Source organism: Sinocyclocheilus grahami, unplaced genomic scaffold (genome assembly GCF_001515645.1).
Source record: "Sinocyclocheilus grahami isolate Dianchi unplaced genomic scaffold, SAMN03320097.WGS_v1.1 scaffold7.1, whole genome shotgun sequence".
NCBI lineage: Eukaryota > Metazoa > Chordata > Actinopteri > Cypriniformes > Cyprinidae > Sinocyclocheilus > Sinocyclocheilus grahami.
Window position 1 is genome coordinate 2,092,193 of NW_015505186.1, and position 25,700 is coordinate 2,117,892.

The 25,700-nt window shown below is 36.9% G+C and overlaps 1 protein-coding gene across 3 annotated transcripts in view; it reads right to left on the reverse strand.

Moving 5' to 3' along the window:
* The window catches only part of cux1a (cut-like homeobox 1a), a 135,677-nt gene that overhangs the window by 74,503 nt on the left and 35,474 nt on the right, over positions 1 to 25,700 (reverse strand). For all 3 annotated transcript variants that reach the window (XM_016277060.1, XM_016277068.1, XM_016277077.1), the window contains one exon: positions 18,936 to 19,046. In XM_016277060.1, coding sequence (XP_016132546.1) covers positions 18,936 to 19,046 — 111 coding nt within the window. The remainder of the gene's footprint in view (positions 1 to 18,935; positions 19,047 to 25,700) is intronic.

The following is a 25,700-nucleotide window of genomic DNA, read 5'->3' on the forward strand; positions in this document are numbered from 1 at the left end:
AAAAAAAAAGCTGAAAATCAAATAAATTTAAATTCAAATAAAAATTAATTTGTTAATTACTAAATCGGTCAACGAGAAACAGACCTTTATATTTTGTGCAATAATGTTTAGGACTTTTTACCCTCCAAAGCAATGATCACATCCTCTAGGGGGCTTTGTGTGAGACGCTGCAGCCAATCACCCAGCAGAAACACGTTCTTACTGTGTCCCCACATCCAAAGCCACCTAAAGTCCCTGAAAGCTGTCCCCTGCATCTTTAAACCCGCCAGTTTGGCAGATTACACAGCTGCATGGGCCAGCCTGGTAAATTATTTACCATCAACGCGAGCCTTTCCCTCCTCCCACTCGCTCCATTATATAGTGCATCTCATGCCAACTGGTCCTGGCACGCTAGCATCTGGCACTAGGGTGGCATTGCCTTAGTGGAGCCGAGCCAGGCCTGTTTTAAGCTGCTGGTGTCTACCGTAATACCATCTAAGCTCAGTAGGTACGGTGATCAACAGATAGGTTTAATCGTATCTGATTGACCGAGAGAATATACACGGGGCAGATTGTGGAAAATGATGGACACCCATAATTTTCCTAATTCCTCCTTATGTATATTCTTTCTAGACAAATGCAGGTCAAAATCTGTTTTCACAGACATTCATGTTGCTTCTGCATAAAATGGAAATATTTTAAGCTGACTTAACTGCAAGATTTTTCCACATTGATTCCTGTGGAAAATTTGTGAAATAATGAATTTGAATTGAGTTGAAGCTGAGACTATTTTAGTTTCTCAATATGAACAGAAAGAAAGAATTTATACATGGTAAAATGAGTTAAAGCTGAGAATACATTATTTTGGGTGCTAAAAACATGATTTTACAACATTTAAAAAAATTAACTTGCTTTGTAATGTCATAAATAACAGGCACTCAAATTTGTCTGGATTTCTACTGTATTTTTGTGCGGCAGATTCTTAAATCCAGCACTTTCAGTAAGATTGAAGCTTCAGTATTAGATTTTATACAACAGCAATGAAATAACGTTCAGCTCAGTGAATCTAGTTTTATGTTTTGGATTCTCCTGGAAAATGGCTACCGGCTTGTTCTGCGGGTCGTAAATCTAAAAAAACCCAGCGCTGGAAACGGTGGAAACAGGAAAGCACATGGTATTGTCTGTCCACTGGATGTCTTCTCTTGTCTTTCGCTGCCTTCTGGATGTAGAATCTCCATTCAACAAAGTCCAGGAGCATCACCCTGCTCGTTATTCAAAACTACACGGACACACACACACACACACACACACTCATGCATAGAGAGCAGAGAGCAGCCATGATGGATGAGAGCAGACTTACACTGATAAGAGAAAGGCCGTTGTGCCTCCATTATAGAGGAACACACACACACTTCCAAACATTCTACAGCAAACAGAACTGTGGCATTTTACTGAAGGTGGCTGATACCAAAGTGCACCGTCAGCTTCTGTGCAAGAATCTGTAATATCAGATGTTTCCCAGGTTCTTCGTGTAAAAAGGTAAAAGAAAGGTACTTGCATACTTAGCATTAGTGATTTAAACAAACCTATAAGAATCCACGATTATTATTTAGTGCATCTGTGCTTACCTATTGCTCCCAAGTGTGTGTGTGTGTGTGTGTGTGTGTGTGTGTGTTTGCGTGCGCAGCTGTGCACGCATATCTGCGCGTGGGCGTGTCAGTGTCCCCTATTCTGTGCTCCCACACCCTTAAGGTCACAGTCAATTAAAGCAGAAGTAGAACAGACCCCCATCGCATTCAGACCAATTTCAGCTCCACCTTAAACCTTACACGCTCTCTTAACCACACATAAACACGAGAGGGAACCGTGTGCGGCGTAACCGTATAAATAAGAGTTGTTACAGTATGATAAAAAGAGAAATAGAGAGAAAATTGAGTATGTATGGGGGTGGAGGGCCCCTGTTGGTCCCCACGAGATGAATGCCCCCAGACGTTGGTCTGGTAATGAGGTCACGAAACTGTCAGACAGACCCCCAAACAAAGACACTGTGATCTAGGACCGGCCGGCCTCTCAGACACATAGTCTCTTGATGGAGGCTATCAATCACACACAAACACACACACACACACACCCTTTAATAATACACACCACAAACATCACAAATACTTTGACAATCTTACTCTAAACAAAGCAGAAATTGGCTTAAACAATAGGTTTAAAAATAATAATATAATCTAATCTAATATAATATAATATATGATATAATATAAAGTTATTTTTATTACAGAATTAATATTTTGAATATCTATATTTTCAGTCTGTTCTTGTCATTTTTATTATATTATTTATTTATATTATATTTATTTATAATTCCGTTCTTTCGTTATTCGTTTTTGCTTTACATTTAAATTTTTTTCAGTTTTATTGATTTTAGTACTTAAACTTCTTTCAATTAGTTGCCAAGGTCATTAAAAGTTTTATAATATAATATATTATAATATAATAATATATGACATTTATACAGAATATTATATACATTATACATCTAAAATAACTTTCTATTTATAATTTTATGTAAAAAAAAGCTTTCATATTTTTATATGTACCTGTACCAGTAAAGACATTTGAAATAGTTTTATAATATAAATAACTGAATTACCCTTTTCATATTTTTCAAAAAGTGTCCCAGAAAACCTACTTTATTCGACACATGGTGAGCTCTGGCCACTGTAGGGCAGGGAAGGGTTAATGCAAAGAAAGCTGGGAAAAAAGAACTTTTCTTTAGCAATTAGTTCTGATGAGCAGGTTTGTTAGGCAGCAGCTATTGAAGGTCTATTTATAGAGATTGCTTCAGGAGAAAAACCTGAGATGCGGCCATGCAGATCAGAGGGAGAGGGGGATGAAAGAAGGGAAATGAAAGAGGAAAAGGGGGGATGGTGAAAAAAGGGAGAAAGACATGGCCTTCTGCCTCAGAGGAATGCAGGGCAGCCTCTATCTGGTGATGAAACTGTCTCGCAGCGAATGAGTGGACATACTGCCTGCCCCCTTGTCCACATGATGCGTTTGTTTGCGTTTTTTGTTATTTGGTTTATTTTTACATCACCTCGCTTGTATCATAATGCCAGTTTGCACTTGTGGACACAGCTTAAAGCGGAACATGCAGTCATTAATTGACAGAGTGACTCAATACAGTGATTATTCATTCATTTGTGATGCGTTTAAAATTGTTCACTCATTGACTATTCCCTATATAGGTGAATGACACATAATGAGTGCCCCCATTCGTCCCTAATAGAAGTCATAAATAATTTATTCAGTATATTCAACAATTACTATATATAACATTACACACACACATATATATTTATATAACAAAATTAATAATAATTTAAAATGTAAAAAAAATTAAAGTGAGTATAATAACTCAATGAATATAATAAAATATAAAATATATATAAAATATATAAATCATTTAATAAATTAATTAGATAACTACAAGATCATGTCATTTAAAAATGTAAATTATATTATTATTGTATTATGTAATTATTTTATTAATTTCAATTATTTTATTATTAATTAAAATGTATTATTATTAATTAAAATGCAATTATTATTACATATTAATATTTATTATTAAATAAACATTTTAAATTATTACAAAAAGATTATTATTACAACTATTAACAATTAAATTACAATTATTAAAAAATATATAACCCATTGATAGTTGCTACATCTCTTCTACAAACACAAAATTATGATGGCAGATCAGCTGCATTACAAAACACATTACGGGTATAAAAGAGTGAATTTTATATATATATATATATATATATATATATATACACACACATTTACTCAGAATTCGGATAATGCTAAAAATCACACCTCAAATAGTGCACTATATATGGCACAAGGAGTGATTTTGAACATTAAGTCGGCGGGTCTGTAGACCAAACGTTACAGACGAACATGTGGGAATGAGTTGTCAAAAAAAAAAAAAAAAGTGCCTACCAGATATTCAGGCTTTTTTCCTTTCGGGGTGCATAATTGTCAGCATTCCTCTTAAAAGCATATTCCATGGAAACAGCCCCCCTCCACTCGCCTGAACCTTGTGAAAACTTTAAATAGTGTTTTATGTTGCACGATTATTTCTGCCTTGTAATTCTGTCAGAGGGTGGAGGGGGTCTCGGGCTCTGAAAATTACCTCAAATAAAACATGTGGTGGGAAGAGGCTGATGCAAGTGTCTCTCGGAAAACAAAGACATTTCAGAGGACACATAAAAGAGAAACGGACATAAACCGAGGACGAATGGGCAGGGTATGGTGAGAATCTGCTAGATTTAATCATATTGGGTAAAAAAAAAAAGTGGAGGTGGCAAGAATTGTAAAACAATTAAATAAAGCTCAGAGCAACACAGCACACACTTAATGCACATTCAGGTCACACGCCTGGATCATTCGGCAAAAAAAACGGAACGAGGTCCATCGTACGCCAAGACTATAAATATATACACACAACAATTTGTTACAGCTGAGAAGACATCTGTTTCACAGTGTCTGGACGCCGAGCATGAACTACACTGGCTGTTTAATATAAAACATCAATTTAGAGGATAGGTTTCCAGGCCGTACTGATTCAAGATCAGTATTGAGATTAAGGGACAGAATTGCAAGGAGACTGCCAGCCCACCTCCCCGAGGAGAATCGCACAGCCCACAAATCAGTTTAATGTTTCACTGACAGCAATGGCTGTTCACAGGAGGGACCACAACTGTGCAAATTCCCCCACACCCCACCGCTGCTGAATAAAGTGAAACTGAAGTCTGTTCTCCACAGACATTCAGACAGACGAAAATGGGGGAAAGAGTTGTCAAAAAAAAAAAAAAAAGTGCCTACCAGATATTCAGGCTTTTTTCCTTTCGGGGTGCATAATTGTCAGCATTCCTCTTAAAAGCATATTCCATGGAAACAGCCCCCCTCCACTCGCCTGAACCTTGTGAAAACTTTAAATAGTGTTTTATGTTGCACGATTATTTCTGCCTTGTAATTCTGTCAGAGGGTGGAGGGGGTCTCGGGCTCTGAAAATTACCTCAAATAAAACATGTGGTGGGAAGAGGCTGATGCAAGTGTCTCTCGGAAAACAAAGACATTTCAGAGGACACATAAAAGAGAAACGGACATAAACCGAGGACGAATGGGCAGGGTATGGTGAGAATCTGCTAGATTTAATCATATTGGGTAAAAAAAAAAAGTGGAGGTGGCAAGAATTGTAAAACAATTAAATAAAGCTCAGAGCAACAGGAACCAACACAGCACACACTTAATGCACATTCAGGTCACACGCCTGGATCATTCGGCAAAAAAAACGGAACGAGGTCCATCGTACGCCAAGACTATAAATATATACACACAACAATTTGTTACAGCTGAGAAGACATCTGTTTCACAGTGTCTGGACGCCGAGCATGAACTACACTGGCTGTTTAATATAAAACATCAATTTAGTGGATAGGTTTTCAGGCCGCACTGATTCAAGATCAGTATTGAGGGACAGAATTGCAAGGAGACTGCCAGCCCACCTCCCCGAGGAGAATCGCACAGCCCACAAATCAGTTTAATGTTTCACTGACAGCAATGGCTGTTCACAGGAGGGACCACAACTGTGCAAATTCCCCTACACCCCACCGCTGCTGAATAAAGTGAAACTGAAGTCTGTTCTCCACAGACATTCAGACCGGAGGAAAGAAAACGCGGCTCTGTGTGCAAAGAAAGACAATGTAATCTGTGGACAGGAGGAACGGGAGTGACTGTGTCTGGAAGGGACAAACTGTTTGTTTGAAGAGGATAGGCTGTGTTGTCTGTTAATGAGAGACTGTGTTTGTGTGTTAAATGGAGAGACTTTGAAGAAAAGAGACCAAGTTAGCTTGTAAAGGAGAGACTGTGTTAGCTTGTAAAGTAGGGATGCAGAATTAATCGAAATAAAACCGAAATCGCAATATGGCTTAGTGTGATTATCAACTTGCTAAGGATGTGATATAATTTTTAAAAATGCATCACATGTTTCAGAGTGAAGTGCAGCACTGTGTTCTTTTACACGTGAGCAGCTCATGATCTGGTGTTTTCAGCATCTAAGAACGGCTCAGTTCTCACAAACTCTGAATTAACTCATCTCTGCATGTGCTGTGAGTTAGGGACAGTTATAACATGCATTTGGGAACGCATAATGCACCAACCATCTTCCCAAATGTGAAATGACAAGCATTAATAAACCAAATTAGAAGTTTTAAAGGCCTTGGTAAAGTTCAACGGTTGCTTGAAAATGAATTAAGACAACCATCAATATTAGTATTGTAATTTTACAGTTTTATAGTACTGTAAAAAAATATATATATATTATTAATAAAACAATTATTATTATTATTATTACAACATGAAATATTACTATGGTACCTTTTTTATTTGAGTATTTAGATTTTGCAGTAATTAATAATGATGATGATGAAAATCAACAACAACAACTATTATTATTATTATTATTATTATGTGAAGTATTATATTGTATCTTTTTTGAGTATTTTGATTTAGCAGTAATAATTAATAATGATGATAATAAAAATTAATAACAACAATTAGAATAAAGACAATAATAATCATTATTATTATTACTATAATTATTATTATCATCACATTGATATACAACCACAAAAGTTTTGGCCAAACTGTGCAGCCCTACAAACAAGCACAGCACTGGATTGTGCAACAAATTGTTCATTTTTGAAGAGGAGAGTCTATGTTACCCAGTAAAGGAGAAAATGAGTCAGCTATTAAACGAGATTGTTAGCTTGTAATGTACAGACTGTATCTGTCTGAAGAGGTGAGCCTGTGTTCATTTTTCAATCAGAGACTGTGTAAGCCTGTAAATGAGAAACTGCATTAGCTTGTAACAGAGATACAGTGTTAGCATGTAAAGAACAGACTGTGTTGCTTGTAGAGGAGAAACTGTGTATGTTTTGAGGAGGAGAGGGAGTATGTGCTTAAAAAATCGAGACTGTGCCTGTATGTGGAGGTCAGCGCACCCCACTGTAGCAGAGGGAGCGCACAGAGCGTAAACACATTAACGTCACTGTGCTGCTGTACGCTCGGCTGCATTCACAGACTCTGACTCATCAGGGCTGGAATGGGAAACAAGAGGACACTGACAAGGGGGAGGCCCAGTGCAGTCACACACTAGCAACTGCCATACACTTGCAGACACATCATTAAACACACACACAAACATATCCATAAAATAATTTACATAAATTATTAAAAATAAATATATATTATTAATATTATATATATATATATATATATATATATATATATATATATATATATATTTATTAATTATATTTAACTATATAATCTATAAACTATAATAACTATAAGAAAAATATATAAAGTATAAATATAAACACACACACACAATTTAATATACATTTAAATTATATAAACTATATAAATATAAAAACTATATCAACTAGGCTATATAAACATAAATATACATATAAATATATATATACACACATATACATATACATACATACATACATACATACATATATATATATATACACATTACTACCCATTATGCCCTTGGCATGTAGGGCAGCAACAAACATCTTCCACTCCTGTCTGTTTTGGGCCATCTGTTGGATGGTGCCCCAAGTGTGGTTTAGGTTCTTATATATATATATATTTACATTACATTTATATTGTACGCTTTCTATCCAAAGCGACTTACAAATGAGGACAATGGAAGCAATCAAAATCAACAAAAGAGCAATGATATGAAAGTGCTATAACAAGTCTCAGTTAGCTTAACGCAGTACACGTAGCAAGGTTTTTTTATTTAAATTATATAATAAATAAAAAGAAAACAGATAGAAGAGAAAATGAATAGAGCAAGCTAGTGTTAGAGGCCTTTCTTGCTTTTGTTAATTGTATAATAAATAAAAAGAAAACAGATAGAATACAAAAAGATTAGAAAAGCGCAGGTCTAAAAGGGACAAGTTTTTTTTTTTAAGAATAGAATTAGAATCGAGAGTGCTAGAGTTAGAGGGTCAAATAAAGATGGAAGAGATGTGTTTTAGCTGATTCTTGAAGATGGCTAAGGATTCAGCTGCTCGGATTAAATTGGGCAGGTCATTCCACCAGAAATTATAAAGATGACAAAATATATATATATCATATATTAATATACAGTATATATTGTGTTTGTCTGCTGAGTCCTCTAAGTCCTCAAAATATGAATTATTATTACGCATTCTGCCATTTACACTAAACTGCACCAAAAAGACGTCCAGACGACTGCAATTCAGGAAAAAACGATCATCTGGAAATCATCTGAAAAGTCTAAAACCTGAGAGTCTATGTCATGTAGTCCTGCGTGACATTAGAGGTTTACTAGCTGGTTTTACGTCCCGTTACAACCATCACACTTTACACAGTCTTTCATTAGGGGGAGCTGTAAACGTCAACAGCCATTACCTCATCTCCGAGAGCAGAGTCACATGGCCGGCATGACATCAGTCAATGCTCCACACTGAAAACACACACACACACCACACTAACTTACACCTTCGCCTGCCCATTTCTCTCTCACTATAAACAAGGTTTCTGCAGGTGCAAGCAGTCCAGTGGAAATTTCAGTCCCGGTTCGCCCATCGACAGAAACAATATTATCATACACAATAATGGCTTTTCTGTGTTCTGCAAAGCACAGATTCCATTACAGCTAAAAGCAAACAGTGATGCTGTTGAGTCATGCCCGTTAAGCGCTATAAATACAGACCTGCTCTGTGCTAATGGTCTGTAGCTTTGGCACCTCCAACCGCAGGTGGCAGATGGAGTGACGGGCAGAGACCCGGGCACAGGGCAGGCCGGGTGAAGGAATGGGGCGGCCACATCCATACATCTGAGCTCGCTTTCGGCATTGTCACTCAGCACTGGTGAAAAAATGGCAGCCACACCCAAATAAAGAGATGGCAGGAATGATTGTCACATTAGTCAGGCGGCCCTGACTGTGGGTGCTTAAAATATCCTGTGCAAACTGCTAAAATAAGTGTACGATTTAATGGGCCTTGGAAAAAAGAACACGCCAGATCTCATGTCACACCCATAGTTTAAGGACTGTTGAAAGGATGCTGTGTGTGTGCGTGCGTGCATTTACCTTAAATAAATAGTTCGTTTTAAAATAGAATAGAATAGTTTTAAAATGTACTCACCCTCAGGCCATACAACATGTAGATGAGTTTGTTTCTTCATCAGAATAGATTTGGTGAAATTTAGAATTACATCACTTGCCCACCAATGTATCCTTCTGCAGTGAATGGGTGCCGTCAGAATGAGAGCCTAAACAGCTGATAAAAACATCACAAAATTCTACAAGTAGTCCAGTCCAAAAATCCAAGTTAAAACACAAATACATTTGTTTTGGATTGTTTTCACTTGATCTGTACATATTTCTCTCCTGATTCAGACAAAGCAACTTTTTCATTGGAAAAAGCAGCATTACGGATAGAGGACTTGTATTTCAGCTGGAAGCAACAGTTTGAAGTTAAAAATCTTGATGGATTTGTTTCTAACAAATATGCAGCTTTTCACTTCACAAAATGTTAACTAATAGACTTAATTTATAAGCTGTTCGGACTCTGACGGCACCCATTCATGTAACGTTCATGTGATGTATTGCTAAATTTCTCCAAATCTGTTCCAATAAAGAAGCAAACTAATCTACATCTTGGATGGCCTGAGGGTGAGTAAATTTTCAGCAAATTATCATTTTTGTGTGAACAACTCTCTTTAAGGTCTATTGAAAGGACTCTGTGCAGATGTGTGTGCGTGTGCGCATTTACTTTAAGAATCGGTAACCCAAGTCAGACAAAGACCTCTGAGGTACATTAATCAGTAAAAGTAGGTCTCTGTTAGGACATCTAACACTGGGGACCAGGTGATTGAGACTGGGGCCCTTCAGAGGACGGGCTTCCGGAGGTTACCATGAGCCGCGGCACTGAAAAGCACAGGACAGGCGAGCCCAGTGTTGAAAAGCAGTAAGTGGATCTAGGGTTAATGGTGTCTGTGCATGTGTGCATGCCTGCCTGTGTGCTTTTACACACGAAGAGCGTCTTTACGAGTGTGTAGAGCGTATGTTTAAGTGTGCATGTTTCAGCATGCATCTGAAGGCGTCTGACAGCACAGCCCTTTGCTCGGGAATGATGGAGCACAGCCTGAAATCTGATCAGGCTCCCAAGGCCGGTACACTGCCCACCCAAGGAGATGAAGATGAGTGTGTGGGTTATCGGGTGCTTGCAGACACTAAAACCCACAAACAAACACACATACACATTCACTGACACAATAATATGTTTAGGCAGCCTAAGGTTGCGAAAACAACCCCAAACAAAGACTACAAGTGTACTTTTGACACTAAAAAATAAGGACTGTGCATGTATTCACTTTCGAAGAATATTCGTATTCTTTTTGCTCTACAAACAATAGTAGAAATTTTCTTTGTATAAGCACAAAGAACATATATGTGAACGGCATATAAAGGATCTTTCATAAGCAAACATTGACTGTATTGATTTACACTCAGCTGAAGAGTAAGAATCATACGATAATTAAAAAAAAAAAGTAAATGGCATATACGATAACTAACAACTGTAATCTAGTATTTTCTAATCAAACCCCACAAAACGACATTGTTAAAAAAAAAAGCGGATGGGGGAAAGGCTTAAGGCAATGTGTGCGTCAAACTAATTTGAGATTTTTTTGCATTCAGTGGCTTAATGTAATAAAAACAGACAGGGGAATTTATTTTCCATATATATCCAGGCTCCCATCCAAGATCTTCCTAGTCTTGGGGACGTTATAGGATTTAAAGTGATAGTTTGCATAAAAATGAATCTTTTCGTTCCAAACCTTATGACTTTTACAAAATAGAATAAAAAATATAATTGGATTCAGTGTCGTTTTGGATCCCAATGACTTTAGTTACATGGGCAAGAACAGATCTTCAAAATATCTTTTGTGTTCTTCAGAAGAAAGACAGGTTTGAAAGGGCACGAGGGTGAGTGAATGATCACAGAAGTTTTATTTTTGGGTGGACTATCCCTTTAAGGCTTGATTTCTGACCGCAGGACTGTGAATTGCAGGGTTTTGAAAGGATCGCTGGGGGTTGCAAAGGCTCGGCTAACGTGACCAATCTGTTGTCGGCTAGGCCGCCTCGAGAAGACAGATTACTCTTCTCCAGGCAGCTCAGGGACAGACAAACCCCCAGAACTCCAGAGGGAGGGTTCCCATTCCAGCTCCTATTCCCATTCCTTGTCCCATTCCTGTCGGCTCTAATGACCAAGTGCAATATCTCAGCACAAAGGGATTCTAAACAAGGAGGGAAAATTATATTCAGCCCTAGTCGTGCGTCTTCCTACAGACTCAGAGGGCGCAGTGTCAGGTTAAGGTACTCACAACATGCTCAGTGATGCATTCTGATGGGAAAATAAATGAATTCTTATGACGTCACAGAAATTGGCTCATTTTTGAATTTTTAAATCCGTAATAAAGTCACCAGGTGGGCGGTGATAAATTAGACAAAATATTATAAAACTATGAAGGAATCAGCATTTGTTTTAAAAACTACCAATCAAATACAACCAAGAGAAATTAAAGTGGACTCGCTTTGAAATGTGGGGCAGCGTGATTCATAAACACACACACAGTAGTCAGAACATCCAAATGCATAACACTCAGCAAAGTCCAGTGTTGACTATCAGACAGGAAGCTCTGAGGAACAGCCAATCAAGTCAGCTGAGAGAGACAGGAAGTGGCACACAGTCAAGCCCCATCAGTTCCACTCCAGTCTCGTTCCCGCTTTGGCTGAGCAGATGGATCAAATCCTACAGGCACAAATACAATGAACCAGTACATTAAACAAGTGCTCTCAACCTCACACAAAAAAACTAAACAAAAAAAACACAGGGAGGGGGAAGGGTGATAAACGAAATATTAAAACAACAAATCTGAGGTTTGTTTTTGCTTTTTTACTCGACTTTTCTTCCCTTGACTCAGCTCTACTAACCTGTCAGGAGGAGATGTATAGGCACTAATGCTAAAACCCCACCATGAACCTGAAGGCTACGCAGAGAGACAGATATCCCTGACCCGTCTCTCCCACACAAGCCTTTAGTAGGTCAGCCCATCTTCAAGGATACCATGTAAAAGCAAATCACCTCTGACAGAACACAGAAGAAATGTGAAAAAAAAAATTCTGAAAATGCAGGATGTTATCACATTCAAACATATATTAAACAAATGTATTCAAAAGCTAGACATAAATGAGCCAATAAAACTCCATACAAGGTCCATTATGAACATTATAGCACTATATATATAGACTATAATTCAAGTAAGTTTTGGGGTCAGTAAAATATTTGAATATTTTATTTTAATAGTTTTTTTTTATAAATCTGTTATGCTTACCTGAGCATTAACCTGAAATACAGTTAAAAAAAAGTTAATATTACTAGAATTTAAAATATCTATTTATTATTTTGAAATGTTTTAAAATGTAATTTATTCCTGTGATGGTTACGTTGGTATTTTCAGCAGTCATTACTCCAGTCTTTAGTGTCACATGATCCTTCGGAAATCATTCAAATTATGTTGTTTGGGGCTTAAGAAACATTTCTTATTATCAGTGTTGAAAACATTGTGCTGCTTAATATTTATGTGCATACTGTGTCTATTTTATCAGGATTTTTTGATGAATAGAAAGTTCAAAAGAACAGCATTTATTTGAAATGGAAATCTTATATAAATGTCTTTACTTTTGATTAATGTAATGTATCCTTGATTAATAAAACTGTTCTTTTTTTTATCTAAAATACCACCAAAATACCTTTCAAAATAACTGAGTAATAAACATAACATGCATATCTTAATATTACATTCACATCTAAACAAAATTACAAAAAAAATAGATCATACTTAAATTGCTGTTTAAGCCATGTTGCAATTCCAGAATTCCCGTTTATGAAAATAGCAACCAAGTTTCAAATATACACAAAATATTGAGAAAGAGTATGACTAAGCATGACTGAAACTCTGAATAAGATCTGTTGAACTAGGTAGACTAAACCTGTGCAAACCTCCCACAGGAAAACTCTGCTGCTCAGCGGTTGCTCTTTCATAGTTCAAGAGACTTAATAAAGTGTTCAGTTTTGTCAATATTAAGTATACTTAAGTATCAACAATATTTCAATGAGAAATAAAAACAAATCAGACAACAGCAATGAGAACTGTTTGCGCACCGCTCGTATTGAAATCTCTAACTTTTGAGTGCAGACGTTCAAATCTTGCCCATCCCACAGACATCTTCTGAAAGTATAGCAGAGACACATGCAAGATTACTAGGCTATTTTCTTCAAGAAAAAAAGTCAGGGAAAAGTCTCCTCATTTAATCTCACTGAAGCCTAGAAGAAACAATTGACATATATAAAGAAATATGATCTGTGATTTTTCTTTCCTACATTTATCGGTCACGTACGAATATAGTGAACGGCTCGGGTCTACAAACCGGATATGTCGACCCCAGACCTCACTGGATTGTGCCTCCCAGCCCCCCGTGCCTCCATTACAGTGTCAACATCAAAGGCATTTTTCAGTGTGCTAGTCACACAATGCTCTCTCTCTCTCACTAGAGATACACAAACACACACAAATACACTGTAACAAATTCAGTCCTTGGTAAATACCCTAACGTCGTGTTACGAATGGGACGGCTATAATTAACAGTGTAAGACGCCAGTCTGCCAGCGTGGGCGGCGTGCCAGTGGATCAGCCCTAATTACTGTATTCATTTTGTCAGGACCATTCAGTTCACAGCTCTCTCTGACCAGCCCTGGCAGCCAATGAAATCTCTGGACACTAGCATCACAACGTCCAGAGGCCAACCAGCCGTCCCCTTTAAGGCAACATCAAAGCCAGTGAAGGAGCAAAAATCAAAATGGCTGACACACACATACAACAATCAAAACGGCAAAAAAAACTGACTCAATTCGACTGACTCAATGTTCTTTGCAGTGGCCTTTGATGCTGAGAATCAGCAGAAGAAACATCAGTGCACATGTAGGCAATATGATCAAAATATTGATATTGTACAAAAACGGTACAAAAAAACTTTTCTTAGATCAGCCGAAGAACTAAAAACAATGAGCTCTTTCAATTTATGAGCTGAACTGAATTGACATCAATTGGTGGCTGACTAAATACTTTTTTGCCCCACTGTATATATTCATGTATATGTATATATATTTATATATACTGATTATTAAAATAATACAATTTTTAACATCTTAGGTGTTTTGTGTATGTTAACTTGTTTGGCTTATGCATACTAAAAATCAATATAAATTTCACTCAAAAATGTATTATTAAAAAGTTACAGCAGTCCATTTTAATTCAGCTTTCTTAAATTCAAGTTACAATTCAGCACCCTGCATCAACTTGGATTCAAACTGGAATTTATAAATCAATAATTTACTTATTTTAATTTTCAATAAACAATTTAGTTCTAAATTGTTCATGATTTAAACATCAAATTAAGTCAGTATGCAATCAAAATTCACCATATTTAATTTATAATAAACATTTCTGATCTTAGGAACTTTTTATCACTGAACAAAGTAAAAAATGTCTTTCATCTTTCAGTGCAACTTTCCTTCTCATCTGAAGTTGCCAAACATTCGTAATTTTCAACCCCTATCCTCCAACCACTATACATTTTTGTATATGAATATTGTTTAACTTAAAAAATGCCACATTACGGATATAAAACAGCTTGCGAACCCTTCATGTTCGCTTTAAAGAGTGTACATAAAGAGCAGGTATATTAGCACTGTGTGGTTTATTCACCATCAAACGCTCAGCGTAAACTTTAAATGCGCTTATGGTGTTTGCATGTGGTGCAACACTCTCAGCAGAAATGCAAAAAATGTGATTTTTATCAATGGTGTCTAATGCATAAACTCAAAATATGTGAGCTAGAGGGGAGGGAATGCACATGACCTTATGAAAATATTTCCATCATGCAGGCAGCTCTGAATATAATTTCAGCGCCGACACACTGGTCTCTTTCAGTCTCCATCACATCCTATTTAAAACTCCATCTAAATGAGCACGCAAAAGCTAAACGAAAATAGGGCCAAATGTGTCGGTTGTTTGGGTTAAATATTTATGCGTTCGGGAAAAAAAAAGACAAAATTAAGTGATCTGTGGCAAATTTAACGGCTGCTTAGGATTATTTATTTCACAGGTGCACGGCGAGGAAAACACAGACGTTATGTAATCAGCTGGAAAATAACGGGTCATCCTAACAAATCCCTATCTGTCACATTGACATCACATAGCGGACAATAAACTTTTCAACCTGCATCCTGAGGTGAAGCAGAACCATGAAGGAGCTACATAAATAACTAGTCAATAACAATTAAACAACAACAGTGCAACATTAGTGGACTGAAAATGGAAACGGATATGGAGAGACAGAGAAACAAAAACGGCAATTCATCAGTCTAAATATATACAGACAAGTTCTGAAAACTTTAAAGGGACAGTTCATCCAAACATGAAAATTGTGTCATTATTTCCTCATGTCTTTCCAAGCCTGTATGATTTCCTGTTTTCAGCGGAGTACAAAAGAAGAAATTTTAAATAACATACTGGTCACTCTTTTCTAGGGACTGGAAGTTTCAAGCTTCAAAAAAACACAAAAGCACCATAAAGTATTAAAATAAAAGAAAAAAGTATAAAAAATCAAATTCATGAACAATTCATTTCAGTCTGCTTCTCACATCAAGAAATCATATGGCCTCAGAAGAGTTTGCACACAAGCAGTTTCGGACTATAATTATTAAACTTTTGTCATTCTGTAGCTTTAAATCCCCAGTCTTCATTTACTTATGTTACAAATATTGATTTTATGATCTTCAGCAACAATATCCTAATTTTCTGATAAAATTCAGTTTCTTTTCAAGGAACAAAAATGAAATGATATTAAAAAGATGATATTAAAATTATATTCATTTGGATGACACACTTAAGGTGTGTTCACACTTGTAGTTCGGTTCGTTTGGTTCATTTGGTCCGGACCAAAAAGGAAAATAATACATTTGGTCCTGGTCTGCTTAGCGTTCACATTGGCATTTTTGACACCGAACCTAAAGGCATAGTGATACATTCACAACCTGACTGGTCAGCTTGAATGACATGTATATCGTGACGGAATTCACCGAACACCCCAAACAAAAGGTGCGTTGACTTAAAGCGGAGCTGCTCCACGTTTGCCCTCTGCTCATTTTGTTTTGGTTACACCGCGTCTTCAAATTATGTCGCATAGCGTTGCATCTTGTCATGACTTCCTGTTTTTGGTTCGTTTAGAAGTATTTGGTCCGTGTTGCGGTCATATATCATTCGAACCGCACCAAAGTTTGTTTGGAAGCGGACCGAGACCCATCTTTTCAGCGGTCTCGGTCCGCTTGTTTTGTGCGCACCAGGGTTCGGATGGCAGCATTCAGACATGCTCAAATGAACAGCACTAACAGAGCAATCGCACCAGAATTTTTTTTTAATTTTCATATTATATTGTATTATTATTAATATATTTCACAAATGTTACACATCAATGCATCAACATCTGCATTTATGATACTTGAATGATTTTTTTTTGTCATTTTGAAGCATAATTATACTCAGAAACTCTTTCTTTTTTTGTAAGGAAAGTTTCTTTTTTTTTTTTTTGCTCCTTTAGCTAGTGGAACTTGATGCAAATTTCTGAGTAAATTAAGCTCAAACATCCCAAATTAACATAAAAACTGCTGACACAACAAAGTCCACTGAGGTTGAACTACGGCTTGCCCTGTGTCTAAAGGAATGGTACAGTAAGGTAGCCATAGCACATTAATTCCACATCCAGTAGCCCAGTCATTAAGGTAAATTTCCAGCTTCCCTCATCAGAGATAGAATTTCCACCTCTCTGACTGAGGCCCTTGATGTCTTGCACCTTGGGCACCGGGCAGAAAAGCACTCGGACTGACTTTTTTTTTTTCTTTCACAGGGTTCACAGAATCTCCGAATGCGTGGCCTCCCAGCCAAAACCCCCAGCACGATTAATTTAGTAACGGGTTATTAAGCTCAGACATAAATTGCAGCCCAGGACATTTTAAATGGAAAAGGGGGACTGATTTATTGAGGCTCCGGAGACAAAACAGGTTTTTTATTTTCCATTTATTCATCGGCACTCTCTGGGAGTGGTAACTCGCAAGGAATTCACGAAACGAGAGGCAGGAAAGAGGGAGCGAGAGGGAGGAGGGCAGGAGGCAACAGCAACCCTGATCAAAGATATCACTGGCCAGAGCACCGCGGTGCCCTTGAGTTCTCCACACTACAGATGGGTTGGCAGAGACTTCTCAAAACCAAACACGACGAAGAATTATACGGATTTGCTGTTTGGAGGATTGGAGGCACCTGTCTGAAATCTTCACAAAAGCACTCTTATGCTGATAAGGATATTATAAATCAAAGACTAAAAGTAAAGCCCAAGGTTATTTTGAACTCCAGATGTCTTCTGACAGCTGTCTGAAGTCTCTTTCTTACTTCTTTGCCTTGATTACCAAATCTTGCACTGTTCTGACCCATTATCGATTGACTTCAGCGCGATACTAAATCGAGACAAATAAACAGCAAACAAATAAACAGCCTCAGGTATAAATAGATAATTCAGTAATTCTAAATTAATTTCCATTTATTTAATTAACATGTTAACACATTCAGTTATTTTTTTAAGGAAAGAAAACATTAAAGTAGCATATAGAATCAGATTTGTATGAAACAATGTACTTTTATAGTTATTAATTTATAATTTATTAATTTATATTATTTTATTTTATAGTTCAATTATATTATATATTGTTTTATTATTATTATTATTTTATTAAATCAGTTGAAATTTATCAAATAAAAATTACTTAATGAAAAATTTAAGGGGGTCTGAATACTTTCCGTACCCACTGTATATATGTGTGTGTTAAAAAAGGCAAATCCATATTTAATTCTAAATTCTGCTCTTACATCTTACCTAGATTTGATTTACAAATAAATGCATCAATGCATCAAAATGCGAGCGAAAACTAACACTCCATGGTATTAAAGATTTAGAGTCTGTAAATACTATGGTATGAAAACAGAAGTCTATGAACATTATCATGTCCACACATTAAGAATAATCTTTCTGTTTCAAAACAGAAGAAACATCTGATAACCATCCTGATCAAATGGTCGTGAGGTTCTCCTACTATCAGGACACGTTTGATTTAGAACTCTGTCAGATCAGAGACGGTTTTCAGTAAATAAAGAATCACTGATCCTTACTGTCTTGCTAACATGCATCGTCGGTTTTTCCCCTGGAAGATGACCTCACAGACAACCCTATGGTCTGGACACGACCGTCTGCCGCTATTCATGCAGACCAAGTATTCCCTAAATGGATAAACCATAATATCCTCTGGTTTCTCTGCTACCGACCTCTCTTACAAGGCCATGCCGAGCTTCAGACAAGTGCAAAATCAGAAAAATAATCTAACGGCGCGTGGAACAATCGTAATAACAAGAACACAACTCTACAGGGTACATGTTTAAAATCCTGTAAGCAGTCAAAATGGAGGCAGAACGCAAGCAGGAGAAATTTAACTGATCTGAATTGCTGAAACATGGTGCTTCACAGGTACCCATGAGACCAGGATGTGCCGGTCCAGACATATGACAATTCGGTGCTCAAATTCTCCTTCGCTCCACTACCTTTGAGCTTCCTATCATTTGGAAAATCGTCTCTCACTCCATTTCTCGGTTTTGCTCACCTCTGGAGTATCCTTCTTGAACTCGCGGCTTTGGTCGATGAGTTTTTTCCTGGACTGCTCAGTTTCATCCTGTCTGTTGGCCAGGGCTGCGGCGGTGGCATCCAGTTCTTTCTGTGGACAGATAAGGGAAACGATTCAGATGAGGTTCCAGAGTAACGTTTTTGGTAAATAAATGACATGACATCAGCGAGTCCTTAAAATAGTGCCTAAATATCAACCTTGGATTGACAGAATTGGCAATTATTTCAGTTTTTGGATTATCAGAACCGATTTGTCTTCCATGTGACTATCAGATTTGAAAGGAAAAAAGTCAAATGATAATTTTCCTGTTATTTACTCGTGCCAACTTTGTTCCAACAACCACTGAAACACTGAAGGATCGTTGAAAAGAACTAGTTTATCCAAATCGGGCTAAATAAATCAAGCTGGATTCAAAATGTCAACTTAAGAACCAATTCATGAATGATTTATTCAATTTTAATTGTGAATCAGAAATGAACCATTTCTTTCAATTATGAAGCACTGAAAAGAACCAGTTGATTTAATTCAGTGAGTTGGATTCAAAATGTCAGATAAGTGAATGAATTGCTCAGTTTGATCAATGAATTGTGAATCAAATCAACTGATTGACTGCAAAGAAGCGGTTGATTAAATTTACAATTCGAGTTAAAAGTTTCAGTGAGTTGGATTCAAAATGTCACTTTAAAAATCGATTTGTGAATGAATAGATCAGTTTGAATTGAAAAACAAAACAACTGATTCACTGAAAAGAACCAGTTGATTTGATTCACAATTCGAACTAAAAGTGTCAGTAAATTGGTTCCAAAAATCAACATAGGAACTGATTTGTGAGTGAACTGCTCAGTCTTAATTGTGAATCAAATCAATTAATTCACTGAAAAGAACCAGTTGATTTGATTCACAATTTGACTAAACGATTCAGTGAGTCAACTTAAGAACTGATTAAAAAATTAATCATTCAGTCCGAATTATGAACTTGGCACCACTGTATGAAGAGGTTAGCAACAGCTTTTTGTTGTCCACAAGCAGAGTCATCAACCTCAGACCAATCGCGTTTGCTAAAATCGAAAGCTGTAAAAACAATACAACAGAACCTTCTCGCCAAACATCACGTCTATTTTGCAGGAAACACGTGTTTTATAAGGTGTGGGAATACAGCTCAGTTTGCACCTGCAGGCATACTGTGGCTATAAACCTCTTGCTCTGACTAGCCAATCAGATTCCCAGGAAAGTTGCGACAAACACACCGCGATTGGCCGTCGCATCCGTCAGTCACCCACAGCGCGCTGCAGTCCCACCCCTGGTGGGCCTCGTGAAAAGTCAGCAGTCTGCGGTCCCTGCCGTCCCACTCTTCTCCTCTCAACAGCAGGGAGCTGAGCTAAAGAATATCGTCTGACATCTGGGAGCCAGATGCTGGGAACAAATCAACTTAATTAGGCTGGAACTCTGTGCACCAGACTCCCCAAACCTCCAACACAACAACTGGGGGGCTGAGTCACCACAGTCTCGCCCTAGTTTTACTCTCCTCTGTTATTATCACCTCCTCCTTCCACACAGGAAGACACATTGCTCCGCAAAACACTCCGATGGAGCGTCGTTCGGCTAGTCTGGCAAGGTAAAAGCACGAGGGCTGATCTCCAGGGACAAATCTGGTTTTAAAATACCATCCCTAGAGATGGGTGTGGATCACTGGTTTCTGGGTCAATGGGACATGTTTTAGATAAAAACGTCATGCTATGTAAGTGGGCTATGGTTCTGGTCTTCCTAAATGGCTTGTTATTAATACAAGCGGTGAGACCGTGACGGAAATAAACTATGACATAATGCGTTTACTCTAACAATGCACTGACATGATATGTACGCACTGTACATGAGCATTATTAAGGGTAGCCTATATACATTGCCTCTACGTAATCATGAAATATATATATACTTGTCTTAAACCATAATGCGATTTTTAAGGTCGTGCAGCCAAAATTACAGAAAATATGAATCATAATACAGGAAATGTTGCACTTTTAACTTAGGAAACCATATGTGAATAAATCATTTTAACCTGTGAACCAGATCAAAGTTTTCAAAGAAAAGAATCTGTTGATTTGATTCACAATTTCAACTAAACGACTGAGGTGGATTCAAAATGTCAACTTCAGAACTGATTGCTAAAGCCAGTGAAAATGACAAGAAATATGAATCATAATACAGCAAAAAATTGCACATTCAACTTAGGAACCCATCCGTGAATAAATCATTCTGAACTGTGAACAGGATCAAGGGCTCATTGAAAAGAATCTGTTGATTTGATTCATAATTTAAACTAAACGACTGAGTTGGATTCAAAAATGTCAACTTCAGAACTGATTTGTGAATGCAATCATGATATATATTCTTGTCTTACACTATAATGTGATTTTTTTTAGGTTGTGAAGCCAGAACTTCAGCAAGTATGAATCATAATACAGCAAAGGCTGTGCTTTCGTGGTTTAAGAAGCTACTTCATTGAAGTATCAACTTCATCTCAGATGTTTCTCCTAAAGGTCCTTGGGAAAAATGTTTGTTAAAATACTACAATGTGATTTTTAAGGTTGAGCATCCACAATTGCAGTAAATATGAATCATAATATATAATAAAGTTTCAAAGCTGAGGAAGGTACATCAATGAAGTACCAAGTCTCAGATGTTTTTCAAATTCCTTGCGGAAAAGGTCTACGACAACTGTTGACAAACAGAAACAGTATAAGGCTGTAAAATTAATGTGCATATAATAGAGCAGATTATTTGGTTTCAGAAGAATCATATACATTTTTTAATTTATACCGAGATCTTTTGAGCACAGTTTAAGACTGTCTCGCTTGAAACTCACAACTGAGTTTCCTAGGGTCTTTTCTTCTCAGAGGCTTAATAAAAACTCTCCATTTAATCTTGCTGCTGTCAAAGAGAAAGGTTTGAGATATTAAAGAGCATGATTTTTCTTTCTATTGGTATCAATAGTGTTAATGCCCCCCTGGGGCATTCCATCCAACCCCCCTGGTGTAGTTCAAGGAAGCCCTGCAGCCCTCCAAAGAGAGTCGTTTATATAAAGTACCAAATTGTTCCCCATAATAGCTTTATAATTTTCCTAATGGAAGAATTCTGCTGGCTCAGGCGGCGGTGCTTGTCTTAGTTAATTTGTTCGGTAGTAAACGCTGATGGAACAGATTACAGGGCTCCCCAGAGAGCCAGGCCCTGCCAGATACTATCAGCTGCATATGCAGCAGGGAAACGTCAGCGAGGCCTCTCTCTCTCTCTGTATAGCTGCTGTTTTTTCTTCCCTCGTTCTCTCATAACCTATCTTTCTCACAGGCCATTACATTTCCTCCCCCCCTCTCTCTTTCTCTGTATAACTGCCAGTGTCGATGTGCCACAGAGCACCTGAGCACTCAAGAGGGTCAACAGCTCAGAGGCAGTCAGGAACAGATAAAAACAAAGCAAGACTCTACACAGGTGAGAGGGGACGGGAGACACACTTCTGCCATGGGAGCTGTACTGTAACTAAAAATGGCGGATATAATTCTGAACAATTGGGTTTATAATTCTGTTAACAGGAAAAGCTGGTTAAGTGAACTAAAATAAAAATTATAATACTAATTGTAGATCACATTCCTAGTCATATTTGCCAGTATTTATTATTCCGTAGTTAATAACCATCAAACTATAATAACTTACTCAGTCTCTAAATCAATTTTTTAGTTTGGATGACATCACCAAGACCTCTTTTATTTAACCCTATTCTTTCAAACTGGTTCCACTCTGGACACTATTCTTGATTAAGTGCATTCACAATGGACAGAACAAAGTCTGGTCCTATTTTTTTCTTATTGTTTCTTAGTGTTGCAGGATATACGAAAATAAAATCAATAATGAGATATGGCTTAGATCGATCACAATTATTAAATCATGCATGCTGTGATTTAATTAAATAATTATAACCACTGCAGGTTTCAGAGTGAATCGCTGCACTGTTTATTTACCGTTAACCAAGCCCCTCTAAGATGCTAAAACACTTTATCATGAGCTGCTTGATTGTAAATAAACACAGTGCTGTGCTTCACTCTAAAACCTGCAGTGCATATAAATATAAAAATAAAAGTTTGACGGTTTAGCATTTGAAAATCAAGAAATTAGGATGGAATTATTAACACTAATTTTACAGATGCACTATTTTTTTATTTATTAAATATTCTATTTGTATTATACACTACAATTGTACTACTACAAACAGTCCTTATTTAAATATTTGTATTAAATTAAATTGAATACAGATTCAATTTTATTAAAAATAATTATATTAAATGGGGCAAAAACTGTGGAAATATTGACTTTGAAAAGTAAAAAGACTTTATGATTTCTGATAGAGGTTTGAGTTGGTTCTTGTAAAGAGTAAACCCAAGTGTGAACACCCAAATCTATCAAGTTTTTCCCTAAATTTTCAGCCCTAAAAGGATGGTTCGCACGCAAAACTGTCTTCAGAGTGAAAGTGATTTTTCAACTTTTTTACATTATTATATTGCACAATATATATAATGTAAACAGTGTTCATTTTTCCCCAATATCATGCCCAATATCATCACACTACTGATGTTGCAAATGCATGTCAGAGCATGCACACTAACAAACAGATAACATCAACAGTTTTAAACTCTTTAAAGTCAACACAAAAGTCGCACCGAGACGACCTCTTCATTGTCCTTTAAAAAAAAAAATTTTAAACTCAAAAATAAAACAACAACAAAAAAGTTTGTACAGTGTACTTGAGTAAGCTAAAAAGATGTTACAGTTTGAGGTTTTTTATAGCTTGGCCTTTAATCATTTGGTCTAAAAAAAGGTGACCTGATTTCTGAAGGGTATGACTTTATACTTAAGTGAAAAAAACAATAAAGGCAAGAGCGTGTATGTGTGCGTTTTGAAAGGCACCAACGGCTGCCATTAGCACAGATAGAGCTAATCTATTTTTACGCTAGCATAGCCATTAAGCCCTTTATCAAAGTCTTTGCTATTGCTGCTACCATTTATAACAAACCTGCTTTGTGTGAGCAACTAATCTCAATGCAGACCCGCCGCTTTGAGCTCTGACTCTGTGTATGCTGTAGTTGGGTCTGTTAAACACCTACGCCAAAGATTTGGCAGCAGAAGTGTGAACTTAACCTTGTCACGTCCCGAAAAGAGATCCCTCGACATTGTGTTCAAGTTTGCAACCTCTAAAGCCTGAATAATGCATTTGACCCCTTAACTGATGCTTTGGAGTTAGCCAGAGTAAAAGGAAGGGTGCAGTGCCACGGATGTGTGACTTTACCCACAAAATGAAGAAGCATATTAACATTGTTTTCACATAAATGGGTCGATGTGCCCTCACACCTGAAGTGCCTGTCCTGTGAGCAACAACTGAATTGCTCCTCAGAGAGTGAGAACCAAAGAACAGTGAGCAGAGGGAAACTTGACCCTATGAAATCAACATTAAAGTTTTGTTAATATAAGTAACATTTAACAAATAATATGTATGTAAAATATACAATCTTTTCCCTTCAAGAAAACGGATGAAAAATATTAATGACTCAACCTGTACTATAGATTTTCATCCAATCAAAAGCTCTCCAGAATGAAATGTCCCTCCCCCTCAAACCACCCGCAACTGACAAGCCAAGTAACAAAATATGGCTCATAGCAGTGATGTATCTGAATTCTATTGGATATTTAAAACAAAATATGATAAACCCCACCCAAACCTACTATTTCAACAGGAAACAAAAAAGAAACCTTTCTCACTACACAAGAGTTTGGTTTTAGTAGAGTAGCTAAACTAAGCTAACTAAAAGTGGCAATACTACTAACTTTAAAAAGTCTTAGAAGTGCGAAAGCTTCATTCGCTCACCTGCCATGATTCACTGATCAAGTAAACAATTCAAATCATCAAAACAATGATTCAGTGATTCCTATCAAAGGAGTCAAATCATTACCGACACAGAAAAAAAAAACTCTACACAGAAAGAGCCACATGGCATTTATGCATTATTTTATTTATTTGTAAGACTTTTTTATGACTAAATTTGGTAATGGGAGAGTAAAATTATTTTTAAAACGTACACCGTTCAAACTAGGCTGCTTATGTTGAAGTGTTTGGGATGTGGCTTTTAATGATGAGACCTTTTTTGTAATCAGGCTCTCAAAAAGTATATAACAACTTGGATATAGATTTATCGGCCAACATATCGGTTATCGGCTTTCAAAAATAAAGAATAATCGGTTATCGTATCGGCCAAAATTTTCATATCGGTGCATCCCTAGCATAATGTTTTTGTTAAATATCTCTGCAGAAAAGATGCATGAAATATGAAGCAGAATATTATGCAAACTTAACTTAAACATAACCTAGATCTTAAAAATAATAGTATTAAAAAAAGATTTCTTAGGCTAAGAAATGTGATGTGACTACTTTTGAACAGACAGAATTATAAAAAATAACTGCCTCTGCATTTACCTTCATGATGAATAAATGCATTTACAAAATGCTAACAGGTTTTTATGTAATAAGAAAAAAAAATCTAATAAAGTTGATTTAACTGACACAATTCGCACCCTGGATAAACGAACATTTTCACCAAACCACAAGCATTACGACACAGTCTGATCTGTTCAGTTCCTTCCTTGTTCTGCGTCTTGAATTACACACACTGTCTAAAAAAGTTCAGCAATGACCTAATCACACTG